Source organism: Chelonoidis abingdonii, chromosome 5, assembly GCF_003597395.2.
Source record: "Chelonoidis abingdonii isolate Lonesome George chromosome 5, CheloAbing_2.0, whole genome shotgun sequence".
Classification (NCBI taxonomy): domain Eukaryota; kingdom Metazoa; phylum Chordata; order Testudines; family Testudinidae; genus Chelonoidis; species Chelonoidis abingdonii.
Window position 1 is genome coordinate 68353688 of NC_133773.1, and position 19467 is coordinate 68373154.

General features: G+C 40.8%; 1 protein-coding gene across 1 annotated transcript in view; it reads right to left on the minus strand.

Annotated features, from left to right (window-relative positions):
- Positions 1-3368: 3368 nt before the first annotated feature.
- Positions 3369-19467, minus strand: part of NAF1 (nuclear assembly factor 1 ribonucleoprotein) — a 78884-nt gene continuing 62785 nt past the window's right edge. The window contains 4 exon segments of the mRNA XM_032803052.2: positions 3369-3743; positions 3746-4135; positions 9976-10081; positions 17510-17561. Of these exon segments, the coding sequence (XP_032658943.2) occupies positions 3682-3743; positions 3746-4135; positions 9976-10081; positions 17510-17561 (610 nt within the window). The 3' untranslated portion in view covers positions 3369-3681.

Genomic DNA, 19467 nt, shown 5'->3' on the forward strand with positions numbered 1-19467 from the left:
AAAATTTAAGATGTGGACATGAGGAAACCTTTTTCTAAAAGAAAACTGTTAGAATGTGTCTGCCATTCATGCCCCCAGTTCTCCAACTCTGTGGACATTATGGCTACCAAAAAATACTGTTTTCTGAAATAAGTGTAGCACAGAGCAATTAGCTAGTGGATCAAATGGAGAGTTCATGAGGCAGTTAAGAACTAAGTTCAAATCCAATACAGGAGTGAGTTGTGACACTACGCCCCACATTCTTCATAGAGATATTGTTATGATATGAATATCGCATAACTAAGATGCATTTTATGCAAGATGGGTCATGTGAGGTATTGTTGGAAAGGTTATGATTTACTGATTATTGTTCTATTTGTATACATGTATCATTTCTGTATCTGAACTCAGGAATATTTACTATATAACAATTACAAGTGGGTTTACTCCTGGGGAGTGCACACTAGACAAAACGCAATCAGCCTGGATGGGCCATTAAGGAGAATAGGACTTTGAAGATGCTAATCTTCCACCTTCCTGAGAAGCTTCCTGGGATGCTGCAAACAACCTTTGACTCATGACTGCTTTGACATTGCAGGGTCATGTGATCATGTCACCTGCTACTGGACTCTATCTTGGACTACTAGTGTTTTTCCACTAATAGGGAGTGGGGATCAAAGTGGGAAACGAAAGATTCCCACCTTAGGTAAATCCTATTTAAGACAGAGAAGTGAGCTAATCGGGTTTCATTCTTCACTGAATCCCCACCCAGGATGAAACAAAGACAAAATGGGGGAGAAGAACTGAACCTAGGCTGGAAAAGGTGTCTGACCTGTGAAAGAAATGCTGAAAACATTTAGGAGGAGAAATTACTACTTGTAACAAGTTTCTTTAATGTATTAAGCTTAGTTTGTGTGTTTATTGTATTTGTTCCATAATCCGCTTTGATCGGTTTGCTATCTCTTATAATCACTTAATCTATCTTTTGTAGTTAATAAACCTGTTTTTGTTTTCTCTAAACCAGATTGTGGAATTCATAACTGGGAGCAAAAAGCTGTGCATATCTTCCTCCACATTAAGGGAAAAAGTGAATTTAATGAGTTAACACTGTAGAGTTTTCTGTGCAGCACAAAACAATACAATTTTGAGTTTACACTCCAGAGAGGGAATGCACTTGAGATCTGGGCAATTCCCTAGCTGCATCTTCCCATGCAGAGCTGATTTCAGTGACTATCTTTCTGCAGCTGGGTGTGCCCCTATTGTGTGTGTGCTGGAGGAGGCTTGAGGGCCTGGCTCAGCAGGACAGTGTAAGGGAGCTCAGGCTGGTGGAACAGGTGGGTAAGGAGGTACCCCAGTACATCAGGTGGCACCCCAGACTCGGGGGGTAAACTGTCACATGGATTTCCTTATTTGTGGGAAAAGGTTAATCAATTTGTCACAGCTCAGGGCATCAACACCTGTATTTCCCTCCTACCGCTCAGAACAAGCCCTTTCAGAACATATTTAGTCCACCCTTTATACTGTTCAGAGGTCTTCACATGCTCCTGGAAACTCCAGATCAATTAGCAAACATTGGTTGTCCTCACTAGGGCATAGCTTCAAAAGGGTGGATTCAAAGTGGATCATTTGCATTCTCCTTACACCACCCAGGAAATCCTAGTAAAGTCACTTTACGTGTATTGTTCCAAAAGGCCCTTTGAAGTTCCGAAAATCTTCCAGTGACTGAATTAGTCTATCTCTTATAGAAGTTACATGCAATTCCACAATAACTCATACACAATTGCATTTTAATACAATGGACTCCAAAGGTATTAAAGCTAATTCAATAAGAGAACATGGCAGGAGCAAGAGCTATCACAGCTGTTGGTGATTGCTTTGAGCAGCAGCTAAACTGCTGCTGGGCTAAAAAGCTTATCTGCTGAACCATCCAACCAATCAGAAAGTGTAGCCAGTTAGGCAGCCCACTACAGGCCAGATGCACGCAGTAGGTTGCCCTGAGACTGCCTCTGATGCAGGCCCTGTTTCCTTATAATATGGTTCCCTGAAGTTTCTAGCCTAACAGATTTACTTCCTAATATACCTAAGTAAAAGTTATTTTAAATCCCCTAAGTACAGTTTTGTTCTCATACAATTCTTTTTTTATATTAATTTAATAATGCAGGAAACGTAGTGAGTCCAATTCTATCCCCAGAATAGCTAGTTACCTGATTAACCAGAGTGGCTCCCTGAGCAAGTTACTCAAGATTTACAGTTACTTCAGACATGAGGAGAAAAATTTGGCTCAATATATGTTTACAAAACAGTTCACTTGCAAATCAGTTCAGAAACAGAATATAAAACCCCTTGTTTTAGCAGTGATTAACCTGTCACAGTTTCAGTGTTAACTGAACATTTGCCCCCACCTTCCCCGATCTTCCTGGAGGATACCCACTTAAGATTTCAGGCTCTTGGGCAGAGACCCACACCTCTCCCTCCAGACCAGGGATTTAGGCTTGCAGTCCCTTTGCACCTCACTGATTTCTCTAGCAAGTCTGACTGTGGTCTATCACCTGTGGTTAACTTTTCTCTAGGGGCTACAAGTGTATATCAGCTACCAACCAGCTTTCACAAAGCAAAGCACATTTAGTCTCAGGATAAAGGCTTTACAGAGAAAACATATAAAAGCCAATAAAAATTCCGCTACCAATGCTAAAAGCTTATCAGAAGCTATCCGTCTTATGGGTCCCTAGTAAGTAAGTCTCTCCAACCCCTCCACAAGAGTTGCATAAAAATCCTGTCCATTTGCTAGATCAGAAAGAGGGCCCATTGTCATTATAAACTCATTGGTTTTATACCAAAAGCCCTTTTTGCTCTCCAGAAAAAAACAGTCTGAACCAGCATACACAAACCTCCTCAGGGGCTGATAATTCTCTGGAAGCGGTTGCAGCCTGAGTGATTTGCCTTAATCACCTCCCTACTGTTTTTTATTTCCTGGAGAAGCTGTAGTAACACTCGCGCAGTGAAGCTATATACAATCTCTGGCCCATAGTGATTCATAAAGCATTCATGAACTTAATATGGTCCCTCGAGATACTACATGTAGTTGCAGTACCTGTCACAGTACTCTCTTAGAAAGGGTATATAATACTGGTCTTTAGAATGTGATGAAAGTAGACTGAATTATGTAATATTTTTCAACAAGTTGTACAGAAGCAACATTTTCAGTTAAGATACAAACTACAATATTTGCTTTTTTCCTAAAATATTTTTCTGGACCAGTCATCATGGTATTTATGTCAACATAGCCTTATTTTCATCTCAAGAACAAATATTTCCTCTCGTACCTCTATCAGATTGATACTTTATATAAATGCTAGTTTAAAAGTTGCTACAAAAACACATCTAGACAGTTACCATGTAAAAATAGTGTTTATTAATTCTTGGAATGCTTCAAACTTACTACATATCAAAGTTAAATCATTATTCAATATATTTCAGTTTTTTAAAGATGGGCTTATCAAAAGAAACACCAATCTTTGTATGTCTGATATTGCTGCATAAGGCTGTATCTATTTAGCATTAGAACTTTGGATTTATTCTGTTCTTCTACATAATTTAAGCTCCCTCATAGCAATCACAAATCATACGGGGGTTTGTGGGTAGGAAAGCCATAGTTTTCCAGGATCTGCCACTCTTTGTACACTCATTCATGAAAATACTCATCTAACTGTGAGGTCCAAACTGAGATGGATGACCATTTGGAGAAGCAGGTGGTGGGGGTGGGGTGGAGGAGGGGGTGGGGGGAATGGGAATGGTGGACTATAAATGTTAGAGTACATGTTGGGCCCTGTCCACATCATGTTTGGATTTGGGGGTGGAAAGTGATGTATCTCATTACCAACAGATCCAAATCCTGGAGGAAGAAAAGGATACTGCAGCATCATGGGATTTTTTGGTCTATGAGGCTGCGGAAACGTTGCAGATTCTTGATGTAGCCTGTGATCTGAAGAGAACAAGTGTGGAGGTCTTAGTTGTGGTCTTGAGAAGCTTGGACTAACAGATGGGTGAGGAAACCTGTCCCTTGAGAAGCCAGGGATAAATTCTCTGCCACAATATCCTCTTGAATAATTTGAAGTAGGCTTTTGCATAGGCTGATGTTGAACTTCATTATTCTCACCTTAAAAAATAACCACAGAATTACTTTTTTTTTTTTTAGAATATTCAAATTTTAGAACTTGGACTATATTTAAAACAGCTTAGTCAAACGTCTGACAAAACAGATGGTCTTCTCTTCCTCTTTAAAATCTAATAATTAAACATAAAAGTATGCAACCCACATTTAAACAAACTCAAAACCAGGACTAGATTATGTTTATCAGCTGACCTATTTGTGTTTTAAAAATGATGAAAAAATAAAAACATATGAACTGTAAGATATCTTTTAAACATCTGAAATTAGTAAATTGTGTGTGATTAGTGTGGTCAATATATTACCATTTGAAAACAAAATGTTAAATGAACGCCATTAGGTTTAGGGTTTTGTTTGTTTGTTTTTGGGGGTGTGGTTTTTTTTTGGAACACTGCTGAAATAACAGTGAAATTTAGTGGGTTTTTCTTGTAGATCTGAAGGCTTGAAAATTAGTAGTAAAAAGAACAAACAAACTTTCCCCCCCTTCCAGCATGCTCACTGGTTTATTTACTATAGGGATACTCAAATTATGAATAGCACACTCTTAAGTTTTCTTTACAATAAAATTTAAGAGTTTGTTTTGAATAGAAAAAATAATATAAAGCTGAAGACGTAAAATTTGTGTTCTGATTCTGCGTAGAAGTTTTCCGATTTTAACTCCACTGAACACTGCTAAGATTATTGGTGCTGGATTATCTAATAAACAACTAATAATTTGCCTGTAGTTGTTAAAAAAACAAACGTATTTTGGTCAGATAATAAGCCAAGATACAGTATTTATGCATAGAGTTGACCAACATATGCAAGGCTAATTATAAATTATATCACATTATCAATGTGAATTATTGATTCCACATATATTAATATGCATTAAGCATACAGTATCAATATAACATTATTTTATATATATATATATATATATATTTTTTTTTTCCCTAGCAGTTACAGGGCCTGTTTTGACCTATGTCTTTTTATAAGCCTGTTCACTTACGCTAAGTATCACTTTACAAAGCTAAACTCATCTTTGGCATTAGAACACAAGAAAAGCACCACAAGGAAAATACATTAATGTTCTGACATGATACAAGCTGAGGAGGTACCTTCATGAACCAGTATCCAAAATAAGAATAAGGATGGAACAGAACAACAAGTTAAAGAACTGTGACAAACTGGTGGACTTTAATGCCATGTAAAAAGTTTTGTAACTTGCAATATCATTTATAGGATGATAAACACTCCTGATTAAAATGTGTAACTTTGGGAGCACAGCTTGTGTGTATGTTGAATTTAACAACACTTGCACAAGACAGCTTCCCTGAAACTAATATTCTTTAGCAATGAACCTGACTGAAAATGGTTATTTGGCCTCTTGAATACACTTCATACCAAACCAAAGTGCGGTCAAGCAACTGACTATACAATTTAACAACAGCAGTATGACAAATCTTGATTTTACCATTTAAATTTTACATGTCTCATGCAAGGTAGTGTCAAAGGATATCCTCTATATTAACTCTAATTATTTAGTTATTCAGAGTAAGCACATATGAGGCTTGTCGTAGTATTTTTCCTCAATTTGAACATTAGAGTTCAAATATGAAGTACTAGCATGAAATCCTCTAAGCTTAATCTCCAGCTTAGATCTGATAGGCTGCCACCAGGTCAGGAATTTATAGGGCCTGACCCCCCTTTCCTCTCTCTGGTGTCCCCAACCCTTCCTTGGGGGGACCCCCAGATTCCCAATCCCTTGGAGTCTCAGAAGCAGGAGAGATAACCCCTTCCCCCCTCCTTCCCAGGCTTCCTCCTGGTCTAGCTTGCGCGTACCAAGAAACCTGTTTTTCTGCTTCCCAAGAGATAAGCGTTCTATTCCCTCAGGACAATTGAGATGCAAAATACCAACAGCTTGGCTTTGCCTTTCCCCGTGCCTGCCTTCCCGTGAGGGAGACAGGTACCTGATACAGAGGTTTCACTTTCTCTGCCTTACTAGAAAAAGAAACTTCCACAAGTTTTGAAAAAAAGAAAGCTTTATATTGAAAAAGAGACAATACAGACTAATAACTTGCATAAACATTTATACAGGCTCCTACTTAAGAAAATCTGAATACCCCAGTCTGATTTAAAAAATAGCCAATTTAAATAGACCAGCAATCACACACAGTAAGTACAAAGCAAAGCATATCATAGCCGATTTTACTTTGTTCCCGGTTTGTACTCACTGCCCCTTAGTAGAATGAGAAGAAGATTGGAATCAGCAAGGTAGCTTGTCCCTCACAGCCGAGGAAACAACAAAGACCCAGCAATCCACATCTGTAAATACAACCCAAAGCTCCTCACAGCCGAATTGCTTTGGGTTCCTTTGTACTCACAGACTTTTGGTATAATATTTGAGATAAGAAGGAGTTAGGAGGAAACCTTGTTTAGTCACAGTCGAAAAAACAAAAAAGACCCCGAGTATACAAATTCCCACCCCTGACTTTAAACAATCCAGTTCTCTGATTGGTCTTCTGGTCAGGTGTTTGGTTACCCTTTCCAGGTAAAAGAAACTTAACCCCTACCTTACCTATCTACTTATGACAAGGCTTAATCAGGATTTCAATTTTTATGATAACAAAAAACATGTCATGGAGCCCTTAATTAAAAGGTATTTTGACTCACTATGGAAGATCATTTTAAAAGCATGTACATTTAAAAAACTGAGCTTATTATTCCACCGAAAGGAAAATTATCAGGATGTCTTTGGTCATAAATTATTCAAAAGAGTCAGCATTAGTCATCTGGGGAATTTACATTTTTATTGACATTCCTACTGTTGTAATAACTGAGACTATAGGTTAATTATGAGCTCAACTGTAAAAAAAAGTGAGTGAGTTCATAAGATGTCACAATCTATAACAACAAATGTTGATGTGAAAAGGTGCAGAAGCAAAACAGAAAATCTCAATTAGTCCCAATAAAAAGACCTAGTGATATAACTCAAAGACTATATTAAAATCATGCTCAGTAAACAAGAAAAGTGTGGAACTGAAAATCAATAGGCCAAAATTGGTGTTTTGGAAACTAAGCCTAACAATTGGTGAACAAAAATAATGAAAGGATGGACTATTCCATCCAAACCTCCCTTTTGGGGTCCTTAAAAACAAGACTTTAAAAAAAAAATTAGCAAAAGCAGCAGCTGATTGCCAACAGAGACTGAAACAAGCTTCCCATCATGGCTGCCATTCCAAAAGTCTCCTGGAATCCCAGAATTTCTTTATCCTGAACTTGAAAGACAAACAGAGAGAGAGAGAGAGAGAGAGAGAGAGAGCGCACGCTAGATGACATCACCAGCTCCAGCTGAATCCTGAATACTTTCGGGGATGTTAGACTTTGCCAACTACTTAACACTCTTATGTATCCTTTTCGTTCCCCACCTTACTTCTTGCCTTTCCTATCCCTCCTTTTGCCTTCTGTCTAATAAAAAACAAGATTTCATATTTTGTAACACTGCTATAAGTCCATGACCAGAAAGAGGCACCTTACAGCAATGCCCTGAACAGCCCAATGCTGTTATCAAGGCTTGGAATGGCTGGTAAGACTGTGTATTTCCAGAGGTGAGGTTGCAAGTAAAAGTTAACATCAGGGACAGAAGCTGCATTTTCCATCTTTGTTTTTCTTCTCTCTCCTTTTGTGTTTTTGTCTTATATCTTCTTAGAAAACAAGATCGGACTTTAACAGCAGCAGCAATAATAGCCCCAGCCTATCACAACTCATTACCTCTTTTTTTCCCAAAAAGAACGGCTATTACTATCTTGGATATCATTTAAAAGATTGTCAAACAAGGGTTTTTGTCCTTCTAAAAATTCTCATCAGCTCAGGAGAAGAGAATAGGGGATGTTGTTAAAATGAAAGCCTTACTTAGTACTTTACATTTTAATTGCTTTAACTGATTTTCCTTCGTTTCTGTATCTTTAATAAAAGGTTAGTAGGATTTTTAATGGCATTCACCATGGCACTAAGCAGGTTGAAATCTCTGTCTACTAAACACTGAACCTGGTTTAAAATATTTACTGTTGAATACTAACTGAGTTATGTTAACAGCTTTGACTCTTTGAGCCCATTTATTCAATCTAAACGTGTACACTGTTATGTAGTGTTTGCACACACATGCAAATTTAATATTAAGTATATATATAATCTTCCAGACAATGTAACACTTAGGCAAACTAATATTTTTAGTTTACAATAAAATTCTCTTTTAATCTGTAAATATTTAAGTTCATCTGATAGCAATTCTTTGTTCCAGTTTAGTGAGTTATGTTTGTATTTGACTTTCAGACTCAAAACCAACAAAGAAAAACAAGGGTGAACTCTTGCACATTCCAGGCCACCACTAGACTACTGCATCAAGAACAACTCTTGCCAACGGTTTAAGGGTTAGACTATTCTAATAAACTTTGGTGCGCTTGTGACATTTGTGCAAATACATCAACATATAACAGATCCTCCACTTTTCCAGGAAAGAAATGAGATTTAAATTTCAGTTACACCAGAATCCTTGCCAGACTACGTACACTTACTGGGTTAATGTAAATGGAGGGGGAGGGGTTAGGTTCCAGAGAAAATTTTTGCCAGATAAAATACATTATATACATATACAGGATAAGATTTAAATAATTTTATACTAACAATTTAATACTGTACTGATTGTGAAGCTTAGTCGAGGAAGTGGCCTGCGGGATCGAGGTATGGGGGCTTGCCCTGGGTATTCCAGACAGGGAGTGGGGTCGGGGTTCAATCCACCTGGGGCTCCTGCTGGGGAGCAGGGTGGAGGTATGGAGGCTTACCCCATTGTGCCCATCCAGCACTGCTGCTGGGGATCAGGGTCGGGGCGCGGTGGCTTGCCCCGGTCCGCCTGCCCAGCGCTCCTGCCGGACAGTGGGGTGGGGACTTGCCCACTCCCTGGCTGAAATGTTGGGTGGGCAGAACAAAGCAAGCCCCGGCACCCCCACCCCACTATCTGCCAGGAGTGCCAGGCAGGCAGAACGGGGGGGGGGGGGGGGGATACAACGTAATAAGGGAACACTGCAGGACTTTAAAGGAGTATGTTCTCTAACAGGTCGGCAACCGAACAACAAAATAACATTAACCAGGACAACATTAAGTGAGGGGTTACTGTAAATAATGAACTGAGTGCTTCATCAAGATTAAATGTTTTCATTTAGTGGATAGGGTCTTCTCTCTCTACTCAATGGCTCTGCACTGAGGCAACTATGTCCTTCCAGCCAAGGTGGCTGTGATGCAGCTCCCATGCAGTCTGTCAATTTTGATAAATGTTCTCTAGAGAGGGTCACTAATGAGTCATTACTCCTTTTGTGAGAGTTCATGACAGCTGTCCCCAATGTGTTCTCAGCTACTGTTAGCTATGGAATAAAGAACTGAATTCCATTCCTAACCATGTTTCAACAAGCACACTAGACCAGCAGATTTACTTTTTTTCATTTTTGGATAGTAGGTAAATTGACAATTTAGAATATTCATTATCTGTACTGCTGATACTTAATAAGTTATGTATATTTACATAGAAAAAAGTGATAATTTAGCAAAACAATAATCTCCTCAAAAACTTATTAGTGTGTTTATCTGTATCAAATAGTGCAAGTTTAAGGGATGTGTCCTCATGTGTTTTTAATTACAACTTTTTAAAAAATGAAAGATTTCATGATGAAATGTACCAAAGCTCCAATATTAAAACAGTATGAAATTTAAAGAAATCTCTATCACTATGCTTTTCAGACTTGGTCTGAGGGATTGAGGTTAAACCATTTATTTTCTCTATGGTCTTTACTCACTTGATTCATTCACTTCTGATTTGGGCTTCTTTCTTTCTTGATTCGGAGCTTTCTTTTTCTTTTGTTTTCTCTGCCTCTCTGTTTCATCATCACTGAAATCTAAGGCCTTAGAAAAGTAGAAAAAGATATTATTTAGAAAAGTTATCAGAAAGTTGTTATACATTTAAAATTCAACATTTTAACTTTTAGAATACCTTACAGAGGTCCTTTGGGAAATAGTTTGATCAAGTAATTACAAACTGTATCATAATATATATGCACAAGGGATTAAAATTAAGGTTTCACAGGCAACTTTAATTCTATCGTTTCCTAACTTCTGAATGCTTAACTTAGTTTTTTGGACGTAATAACTAACTATATATATGTATAAAAACATACATGTAGTATTGTTAATAGCTACTGGATGCTGCCTACAATGTATTTTTACTAATTAGAAGTTAATGAGTAATAGGGTAAGCCAGTTATCACACAGCTAATAATTCATCATTCCAAAATTTGACCTGGCCAGAAAAACCCTCTACAGTATATTGGCAGTAAAGGCATATTTAGGCTTGATAAAAGCCGGGTGCTGGCCTTCAGTTGGAGCTCAGCTGCCGGCCAGAGCAGACGTGCTGGCCGACCCTCGTCGCTGGGAGGCTACCGAGCTCCGGGACAGGTATCAGGCCTTGCCGGAACCGACCCGCAGCAACCCTGACCCGGAGCTGCTGGAACTACCAAAGCTGCCCAGCCCCAACTACGGCCTGGAGGAACCATCGGACCAGGCCTGGCCCCGCTACCCAGAAGTACACCCGGATCTACCTAGCCCGGACTGGGAGGAGCCCATGAGGGTGGACGACGCTGCGGACCAGGTAGGAGGCGAAGGGGGTATGGAGAGTAGCCCGGGGGTGGCTGACTACAGTCAGGCCGCAGAAGGCCCCGAGCCAATGATCGTGTGTCGGTCAGGATCCCCACTGATCGCGCTGTCAGTGTGTTTCGGTCAGGATCCCCTGATCACTCTGTCCGTGTGTTTCAGTTAGGATCCCCTGATCACTCTGTCAGTGAGTTTTCGGGCCGGATCCCCACTGACTGTCCTAGCGGCGACAGCCGCTACTAGGGCCCCGGGCTGGAACGCAGAGGAGTGGGTGGGCCTGCGTTCCCTTGCCACCCGTAGCCGGGTGGCAGAATCCCCTTTCACCCCCCGTAGGCCGGCCCTCTGGCAGTTACTGCTCTGCCCTGCCCCAAAGGGCCAGAGCTTACCGTGAACTGTTTTGCTGCTCTGCCCTGCCCCAAAGGGCCAGAGCCCCCGGAACTATCTGCTACTGCTCTGCCCTGCCCAAAGGGCCGGAGCCTGTTGTACTGTGTTTGGTGCCCTGCCCGAACCAAGGGCTGGGCCCCTATTGACTCTGCTACTGCTCTGCCCTGCCCCAAAGGGCCAGAGCCTATTGTACTGTGTTTGGTGCCTGCCCCGCTCGAACCAAGGGCTGGGCCCCCATTGACTGTTGCTGCTCTGCCCTGCCCCAAAGGGGCCAGAGTGTAGCGGACCGTTCGTTTGGTGCCCGCCTATACCCAAGGCGGGGCCCCTACTGACTTTGCTGTGTCCCAGTCCGCTCCACAGGGACCGAACGCCCGGACAGTGGACTGTGGACCCGAGGGACAAGACCCAGCGAGAACAGGACGAGGCCGGTGTGGCTCCCCTCCTCCACAGGGAGGGTTGAGCCCCGGCTCCCCTCGTCACACTACTATACTAAGAACCCATATTAGTAAGTGCAGAAAAAGAAAATGGGCACCTGTTTCTATTAAAGGCAGTGAGCTAACACACTGCTGAAATGCTTGGATTTAAAAAAATCATTAAAAATATAATGCAGAACAGCAAATAGCTATATTCAGAATTGTTGTATTACACTCATTAGTGAACCATAAAGATCATGAAGTATGCGCCAACATAATGTTTATTATTGAAAAAAAACCTTTCAGAAACTTTTTCCAGTCATGATTCTTAAAAGACCTTGCATAAACTTTGCTCCCCTCCTAGAACAACTAAGGCACCTCCTGCAGCTAATTTTTTTGTTTCACTTAATGCTCTGTAAGAATCACCTTATGGAAAAGCTGCAACGACTTCCCCTTAGCATTGCAGCAAATGGACCAATCTCAGAGTTTGCTAGAAAAAGCTGTGTGGCTTAACTGCCCAGATGGGGGCCCAAGGCATGGGACAATTGAGTTTATGGTTAATCCAGGCCTACTTGAAAATTACAAACTTGTCAATAAAGAAGCATTAAGTGTTAAGGTGGTGAGTTATATGGGTCCCTGGTGCCCATGCTCCACCAATATTTAAGAATGTGGGCTGGCTCCACCAATGTTTGAGCTTATGGCACTTTGGAGGGCCCTGCACTTCAAGAGGATGCAGGGTCCAGGGTGGCCTGCCGGAAGGCCTGGTGCTGGCAGCAGTGAGCAACCTGGCCCCAGCTCACCCTGGTTCCATAAATAGTCATGGCCATGCTCCACCTGGCAGCCTCCACTTATTGGCAGTTTGATAAGCAGTGCTGAAAATAACCTGGAGGAAGGAACATAGTCCTAACTGCACAGAAACTGAAACATCATTCTACCAAATCTAACTTCAAACTTTGAGGCCAAATTGGGAGTATAATACTTAGCAAAAGTGTGTACAGAACTCCTGGTTGCAGCCCAGCAAATTTCAGTAACAGACACTTGCTTAAGGTAAAGAATAGAAGCTACCACAGCTCTAGTGGAATGAGATTGTACTGTCGCAGGCACAGGAATTTCTGCTAATGTGTAACATTCAATAATACATTTTAATCCATCTAGAAATAGTCCGGGAATAACTGTATAACCCATGTGATTCTTAGCATAAAACACGAGTAATCTAGATGATTGTCAAAAGCTTTTAGTTCTATCTAAATATGCAAGAACTCTTACTTCCAAAGTATGTAAAACAGATCACCCTTATTAATGTGCAGCTTTGGGAAAAAAAATACCATCAAATTAATTGTCTGATGTGAAAATCAGAAGCTACTTTTGGCAAAAACCTGGGATCAGTCCTAAGAACCACCTTATATTTATGAAAGGACATAAAAGGTGGATCAGCCATCAAGACATTTAATTCACTCACCCTTTTGGCTGCTGCTATAACAATAATGAATTCCATTTTAACTGACAAATAATAAGGAACATTCATCCAAGGATTCAAAAGGTGGCTTCTTGAGTGTAACTAAAAGCAAATTAAGATCCTAAGGACAGACAAGATTTCTCAGAGGGTGAATGCATAATGCATTGCCCCTTCATAAACTTCTTAACCATATTATGCACAAGCAGCCATCTACCATCTACTAAAAAATTGGTAAGCAGAGATCTATTTGAAAGTTCAGCTAGCAGCTGAATGGGATAACCCCTTAGTTTTTAAGGTGCATTAAATGTTCTAAAAGGTATGGTAGCTGAGACAGGAGAATCAGACTTTCCCTTTATCCAAGCCACAAATGTGGTCCATTTCAAATGGTAACATATTCTAGTAGATCTCTCTCTAGAATTAAGCAGTATATCCTAAATCAATGAGGAACATGTCTGTTCAAGAGCCAGAGTCCGATCACCCAGGCCATCAGGTGAAAGCACTGCTGGTCTGGATGAAGAATCCTGCCCACTTGCTGAGACAGATCTGGAGATAGAGGAAGACGTACAAAAGCCCCATTGAACAGCTGAAGGGGATCCATAAACCCCTTGGCGGATACCACCAAACCAGAGCAACCATAAGCATCTCTACTCTATCCTGACTTACCTTTCTCACTGCCTTCTGAATCAAAGGGCTGGGGGAGGAGGGGTAGAGCATACAGATGACCCCTTTCCTTAGTGTAGAATGAAAGCATCTGATATGGATTGACTGTTCCTATCTGCACTTGAACAGAAAGGGCAAAACTTTTTGTTGAAGCTCATAGTGAACAGGTCCATGTCTTGCTGACCCCAACTGGAAAATATGCTCTGAATCAACTGATCTTTCAGCAACCATTCATACATTTGAGAACTGTCTCTATTGAGATAATCTGCAATCGTGTTCTGTCCTGCTAAATGCAGGACTACTGGATAAATGTCACAAAGAATGCACCAGTCCCAATAACCTGATCACCTCTGCACATAGCTTAGCAGGGTGAGCACCCACATTTGTTGGCATAACACATAGCAGAACTACTTGCAGAAACCTTTCAAGTGAGGGAGCAATGATCTGAGGGCCAGACAAATGGCTCAAATCCAACACAATGTGCAAGCCTCTCTCTTGAAAAGTCCAGTGACCTCTAACTTCAAGTTGGTTCAGATGCACCCTTCACCTCACCAAACATCTGTTGACACATATGAAATTACAGTCACCAACAACAGGAGACCGAACTGGACACCTCTGAAAATGTTTGCTGACTACCATATCAACGTGTCCAGAATGTCTCAAGGCATGATGAACAACATTTGAAGATTGTCCAGATTTGTTTGTACACTCAGGATATCCAATGCTATACTGGTCTCGTTCTGAGACATGTAAGTAGCAGCTGCCATGAAACCCAGAGAAAAGATTAGTATCTTAGTGTTATCTGCGAACTTGCATATCTGAATGTTTAAAATATATTGCAATATCTTTTAAAAATTCTGTCCTCTGGTAGAAAGGCTTTCCAGGCGACTGAGTCAAATATAGAACCTATGAATAAAATTCTCCGTTGGACAGAGATTTGATTCTTTTGACATTCAGAATTTATCCCATGTCTGAGGAAAGGGTGGTTGTAAAAGCAGTAAGGCTTAATAAATCCATGCAAATGTCAACCTTCAATAGCCAATCATCCAAATAAAAGTAATGAGAAATACCCTGCATTCTCAATTGAGCAGCTACCACAGAGAGGCAATTAGTAAAAACTCTTGGTGCTGTGGGCAGGCCAAATGGCAGCACCCTGTCATGGAAATGGTGTTCTGCTGCCACAAAATGAAGGTATTTTCAATCATTGTCAAATGATTGTCAAACTGGCTTTGTGGATATGGGGAAAGTAGTGCACATGATATACCCTGACTCTAACAAAGCTTTGATATGGTCTCCAACAGTATTCTTGCCAGCAAGCTAAAACAGTATGGATTGGATGAATGGACTATAAGGTGGATAGAAAGACGGCCAGATCATTGGGCTCAATGGGCAGTGATCAACAGCTTGATGTCTAGTTGGCAGCCAGGATCAAACAGAGTGCCCTAGGGGTCGGTCGTGGGGCTGGTTTTGTTCAACATCTTCATTAATGATCTGGATGATGGAATGGACTGCACCCTCAGCAAGATAGGGTCCACAGTGACCTAGACAAATTGGAGGATTGGGCCAAAAGAAATCTGATGAGGTTCAACAAGGACAAGTCCAAAGTCCTGCACTTAGGACGGATGAATCCCATGCACTGCTCTAGGTCAGGGACAGGCTAAGCAGCAGTTCTGCAGAAAAGGACTTGGGGATTACAGTGGACGAGAAGCTGGATATGAATCAACAGTGTGCCCTTGTTGCCAAGAAGGCTAATGGCATATTGGGCTGAATTAGTAGGAGCACTCCCAGCAGATCGAGAGAAGTGATTATTCCCCTTTATTCAGCACTGGTGAGGCCACATCTGGAGTACTGCATCCAGTTTTGAGTCCCCCACTACAGAAAGGATGTGGACAAATTGGAGAGAGTTCAGCGGAGGGCAACAAAAATGATTAGGGGGCTGAGGCACATGACTTATGAGGAGAGGCTGAGGGAACTGGGCTTGTTTAGTCTGCAGAAGAGAAGAGTGAGGGGGGATTTGATAGAAGCCTTCAACTACCTGAAGGGGGATTCCAAAGAAGATGGAGCTAGGCTGTTCTAAGTGGTGGCAGATGACAGAAGCAATGGTCTCAAGTTGCAGTGGGGGAGGTCTAGGCTGGATATTAGGAAACATTATTTCACTAGGAGGGTGGTGAAGCACTGGAATGGTTACCTAGGGAGGTGGTGGAATCTCTTCCTTAGAGGTTTTTAAGGCCCAGCTTGACAAAGCCCTGCCTGGGATGATTTAGTTGGGGTTTGTCCTGCTTTGAGCAGAGGACTGGACTAGATGACATTCTGAGGTCTCTTCCAACCCCAATCTTCTATGATATCTATGAAAATATGTTCTTTAAATCAAGAGTCACAGACCAATCTATGACTGAAAGTGAAGGCAAGTGGAGGCAAGAGTTAATGTATAGAACCGAAATTTACGAATATAATTGTACAGGTTTCTTAGATTTAAAATTAAATGAACCACTCCACTTCTTCTTCTGTACCAGAAAGTAATCTTAATAAAACTCCTGATCCCTCAGGTGTTTGGATACCTTCATTACAGTCCTTATGAGAAGTAACTTCTGCACTTCTCAAAGTAGAATAACGTCATGAGACAGTTTGGTGAAAAGAAGGGCAGGGGAAACTGAGAAGTTTTCACACTGAATGGCATAGTGGTTTCTATAATTTCTAGGACCTACTCCTCCAATATAATAGGCTAGCCCATTTTCTCAGCAAATGAAGGCTTATCTCCAAACTGAGGAAGCGAAGGGTCCTTGCTGATTAGTTCCAGTCACTTGATACTCACATCAAATCTCAGGGTTGGTGCGCAACAAAGATGATGGAGAGGTAGCAGACTGCTTAGGTTTAGATCTCGATTTAAAAAAAATAAAAAAATACAACAGTTTTTATGCTGGCTCTAAAATGACATGCCCTGCTCGTGCTGTTGATGTCTTTGATATGATGAGAAACAACCCAAAGATGACTGCAGATAATACTGTCTGATAACAGAAAGGAGGAGTAAAAGGTCTATTCCTAATAGAAGAAATCAAGCCCAAAGAGCAGGTCATCAATCTTGTCTCCTTCAGCAACTCATCCATCTTTTCACTGAGAACACTATCCCCTTCCAAGGGGTGATCTTCCATTTTAAGTCTAGCAGCGAGACAAAGAAGAGGAACAAAGCTAAGCATGTCTCCTTGGAGTAGCAGTAGAGGCCAATGCTCTAGCAAAAGAGTTCAAGGTGTTAAATGAAGTCCAGAGACTGTGTTTTGCCACAATTTGAATCTCGGTTAGGATTGCATTTGCCAGTTTCCTTTTGTCATCCAGCAAATCCTGCACACACAGTGCCATCTTTGGAATTGATAATAGGCCATAACAGCTTGGTAATTTGCCACCCTAATACCAAGAGAGGAAGAAAAGAACATTTTTCTGCCTAGAGAATTAATCTTTCCCTCTCTATCAGCAGAGGTGGAATGTGCCTGCCCATATTTCAACCTGCTACTAGCAGCAGACACTATCAATGAATTAGATACAGAGTGTGTATGGAAATATAAAATCCCCTCCAAAGATATCTGATATAATTTGTCTGCTTTCGTGGCTATAGACAAAAAGCAAGAGTGGTCCAAGCTGTCTTACCACACTGGAGCACACCAGCAAGGATTGGTAAAGACATGGGGAGATAGCCCCATGAACACCGGATGAGATATCTTCTCCATAGGTACTAAAGGCAAATTCAAAGTGGACACCAGGTGATCCACTAAAACTTACCTCAGGTGGTGGCTCTTGGTCATGCTGCCATGATGCATCAGACCCTTTCTCCCTAAAAGATTGGACACAAAGATATTGAGAAGTTTTTAATAGTAATCTAATTAACTGGTTAACAAGAGATTCCTAATTCTGTGACTTTATCTAAAGTAATGACTTTACAAAAAACAACACTAAGATAATAGATAGGCAGCTGTGGCACCCTGAATAAAATGTAAGTGAATTTTAAGCTCATCTTTAAAACAGTTTCTAACTAGTTAGAAATATATTTCACAGCTTGGTAGATCATGCAGTTACTACACACCACTTCTACAATGATCCTACTTTGAGTGAAAAGTGAAGGCTTCATATAGTTAATATAAACCTTTGGCTGAGTACTTTTTCAAATATTTTTATAAAGCCAAATTGTTACAGTAAACTGGGGTACCTGTTGCATGGTCATTCTCCTTCCTATGGGTCTGTTTTGACAATGGCACAGCATAGTTTGGAGGAATAGCTAATATTAAAAGGAGGTTCTTCTTACTTATGGCCCTGTGTCCAACCAACTCATCCTCCTCCATATTGCCACTTCTGGTTTGTGCTTACCATTGTGTAATGCCGACAGATGCCAGTTGTCAGCATGCAGGATCGAAACTGAGAGCTTAGTGCATTAGCCTCTACTACATGAGGTAAAAGCCAACTGGCTTGTTAGCTAAGGCTATAGAACAGACTCATTAATCTCTCTCTCTCAGTGGTCTTGGTGCCACTAGATGGGACACAGCACCACACCCAGAAAGTATGAGAGTTACATATACACTCCCCCTTTTCCCCAAACCACAATGGTCCCACTTTCGTCTTGCTATCACTTTCATCTCATTCCCCTTTCTGTTATTAGAAACCCTTCATACCCACATCCCCCACCAGCTGGAGAATTCATTCCACTGTTGTAGCAGCTTTTCTCTGCAGTTTACTTATTGGCACAATAGAAAGATAGCTTAAGGAAACAAAGGTAAACACTTCTTGCTTAACACAGAAGACGAACAATTACCAGTCCTGAGTTAAATTTCACTCAAAAGTCTGTAAAGAACCCCAAAGATATCAACATAAAAAGCAAGAGCAAAAATGGTCAGCTTGACGATTGTCCCTGAATTTCCACTCGTCAGTCTTCTGCAAATTAGCATGTATGAAAGTTAAATTGCACTACCATCCATTTGTGAAAACAACACTATATGGTAAACTTAAATCATGATATTGGAGAGAAAGTTTACGCAAGCCTTTTTTTTAAATGGTGAAAATATCTTTCTCCACATTTCTTACAAATAATTTAAAAAATGCTTTGATCTGAAATACCAGGATATTTGCTAAGATATTTATTTATGCTAGTGTTCTATTTCAGTGGTAAGACATGGCTTGTGCAAAGTACAATAGAGATTTCTAGAAAGCAGTATTGCAATTCTATTATCCCTTTAAGTCACAGCACCAAATTGAGATGGGTCAGTTACATTGCCTCAAACTGTGCTATGGGAGGAATGCTATCTCAGAAAAGTAGAATTCTCCAGTCTGCACAGAGCATGCTCACAGATACACCCCTTCAAACTCTCCAACATACCATTATGTCCCATCTCTCCTAACCTTCTCTGCCATTCTTGGTGCATTTGGCCCACAGGTGGCACACAGAATGAGCAGTCTCTGCACTCTGTGGAAAGCAAGGGTACGTGGGAGGAGGAAGTTAAAGCAGGGCACAGCCTGGTGATTATTATATGTAATGGAGGGCCATAGTGGCCACTTGTTTGTTTCTCTCTTACTGAGTCCTTGGTCTTGTCTTCAAAGACAGATAATTCTGTTACCATAGGAATGTATATACTGCAGAATCTACACATTTTGAGTGCAAATACAGAGTTGAAGGAATTCTCTCCTTCTAAATGTTAAGAATATTTCCTGGGATACACATTTCAGGTTCTTTTCCAAAAAAATAGACTGCA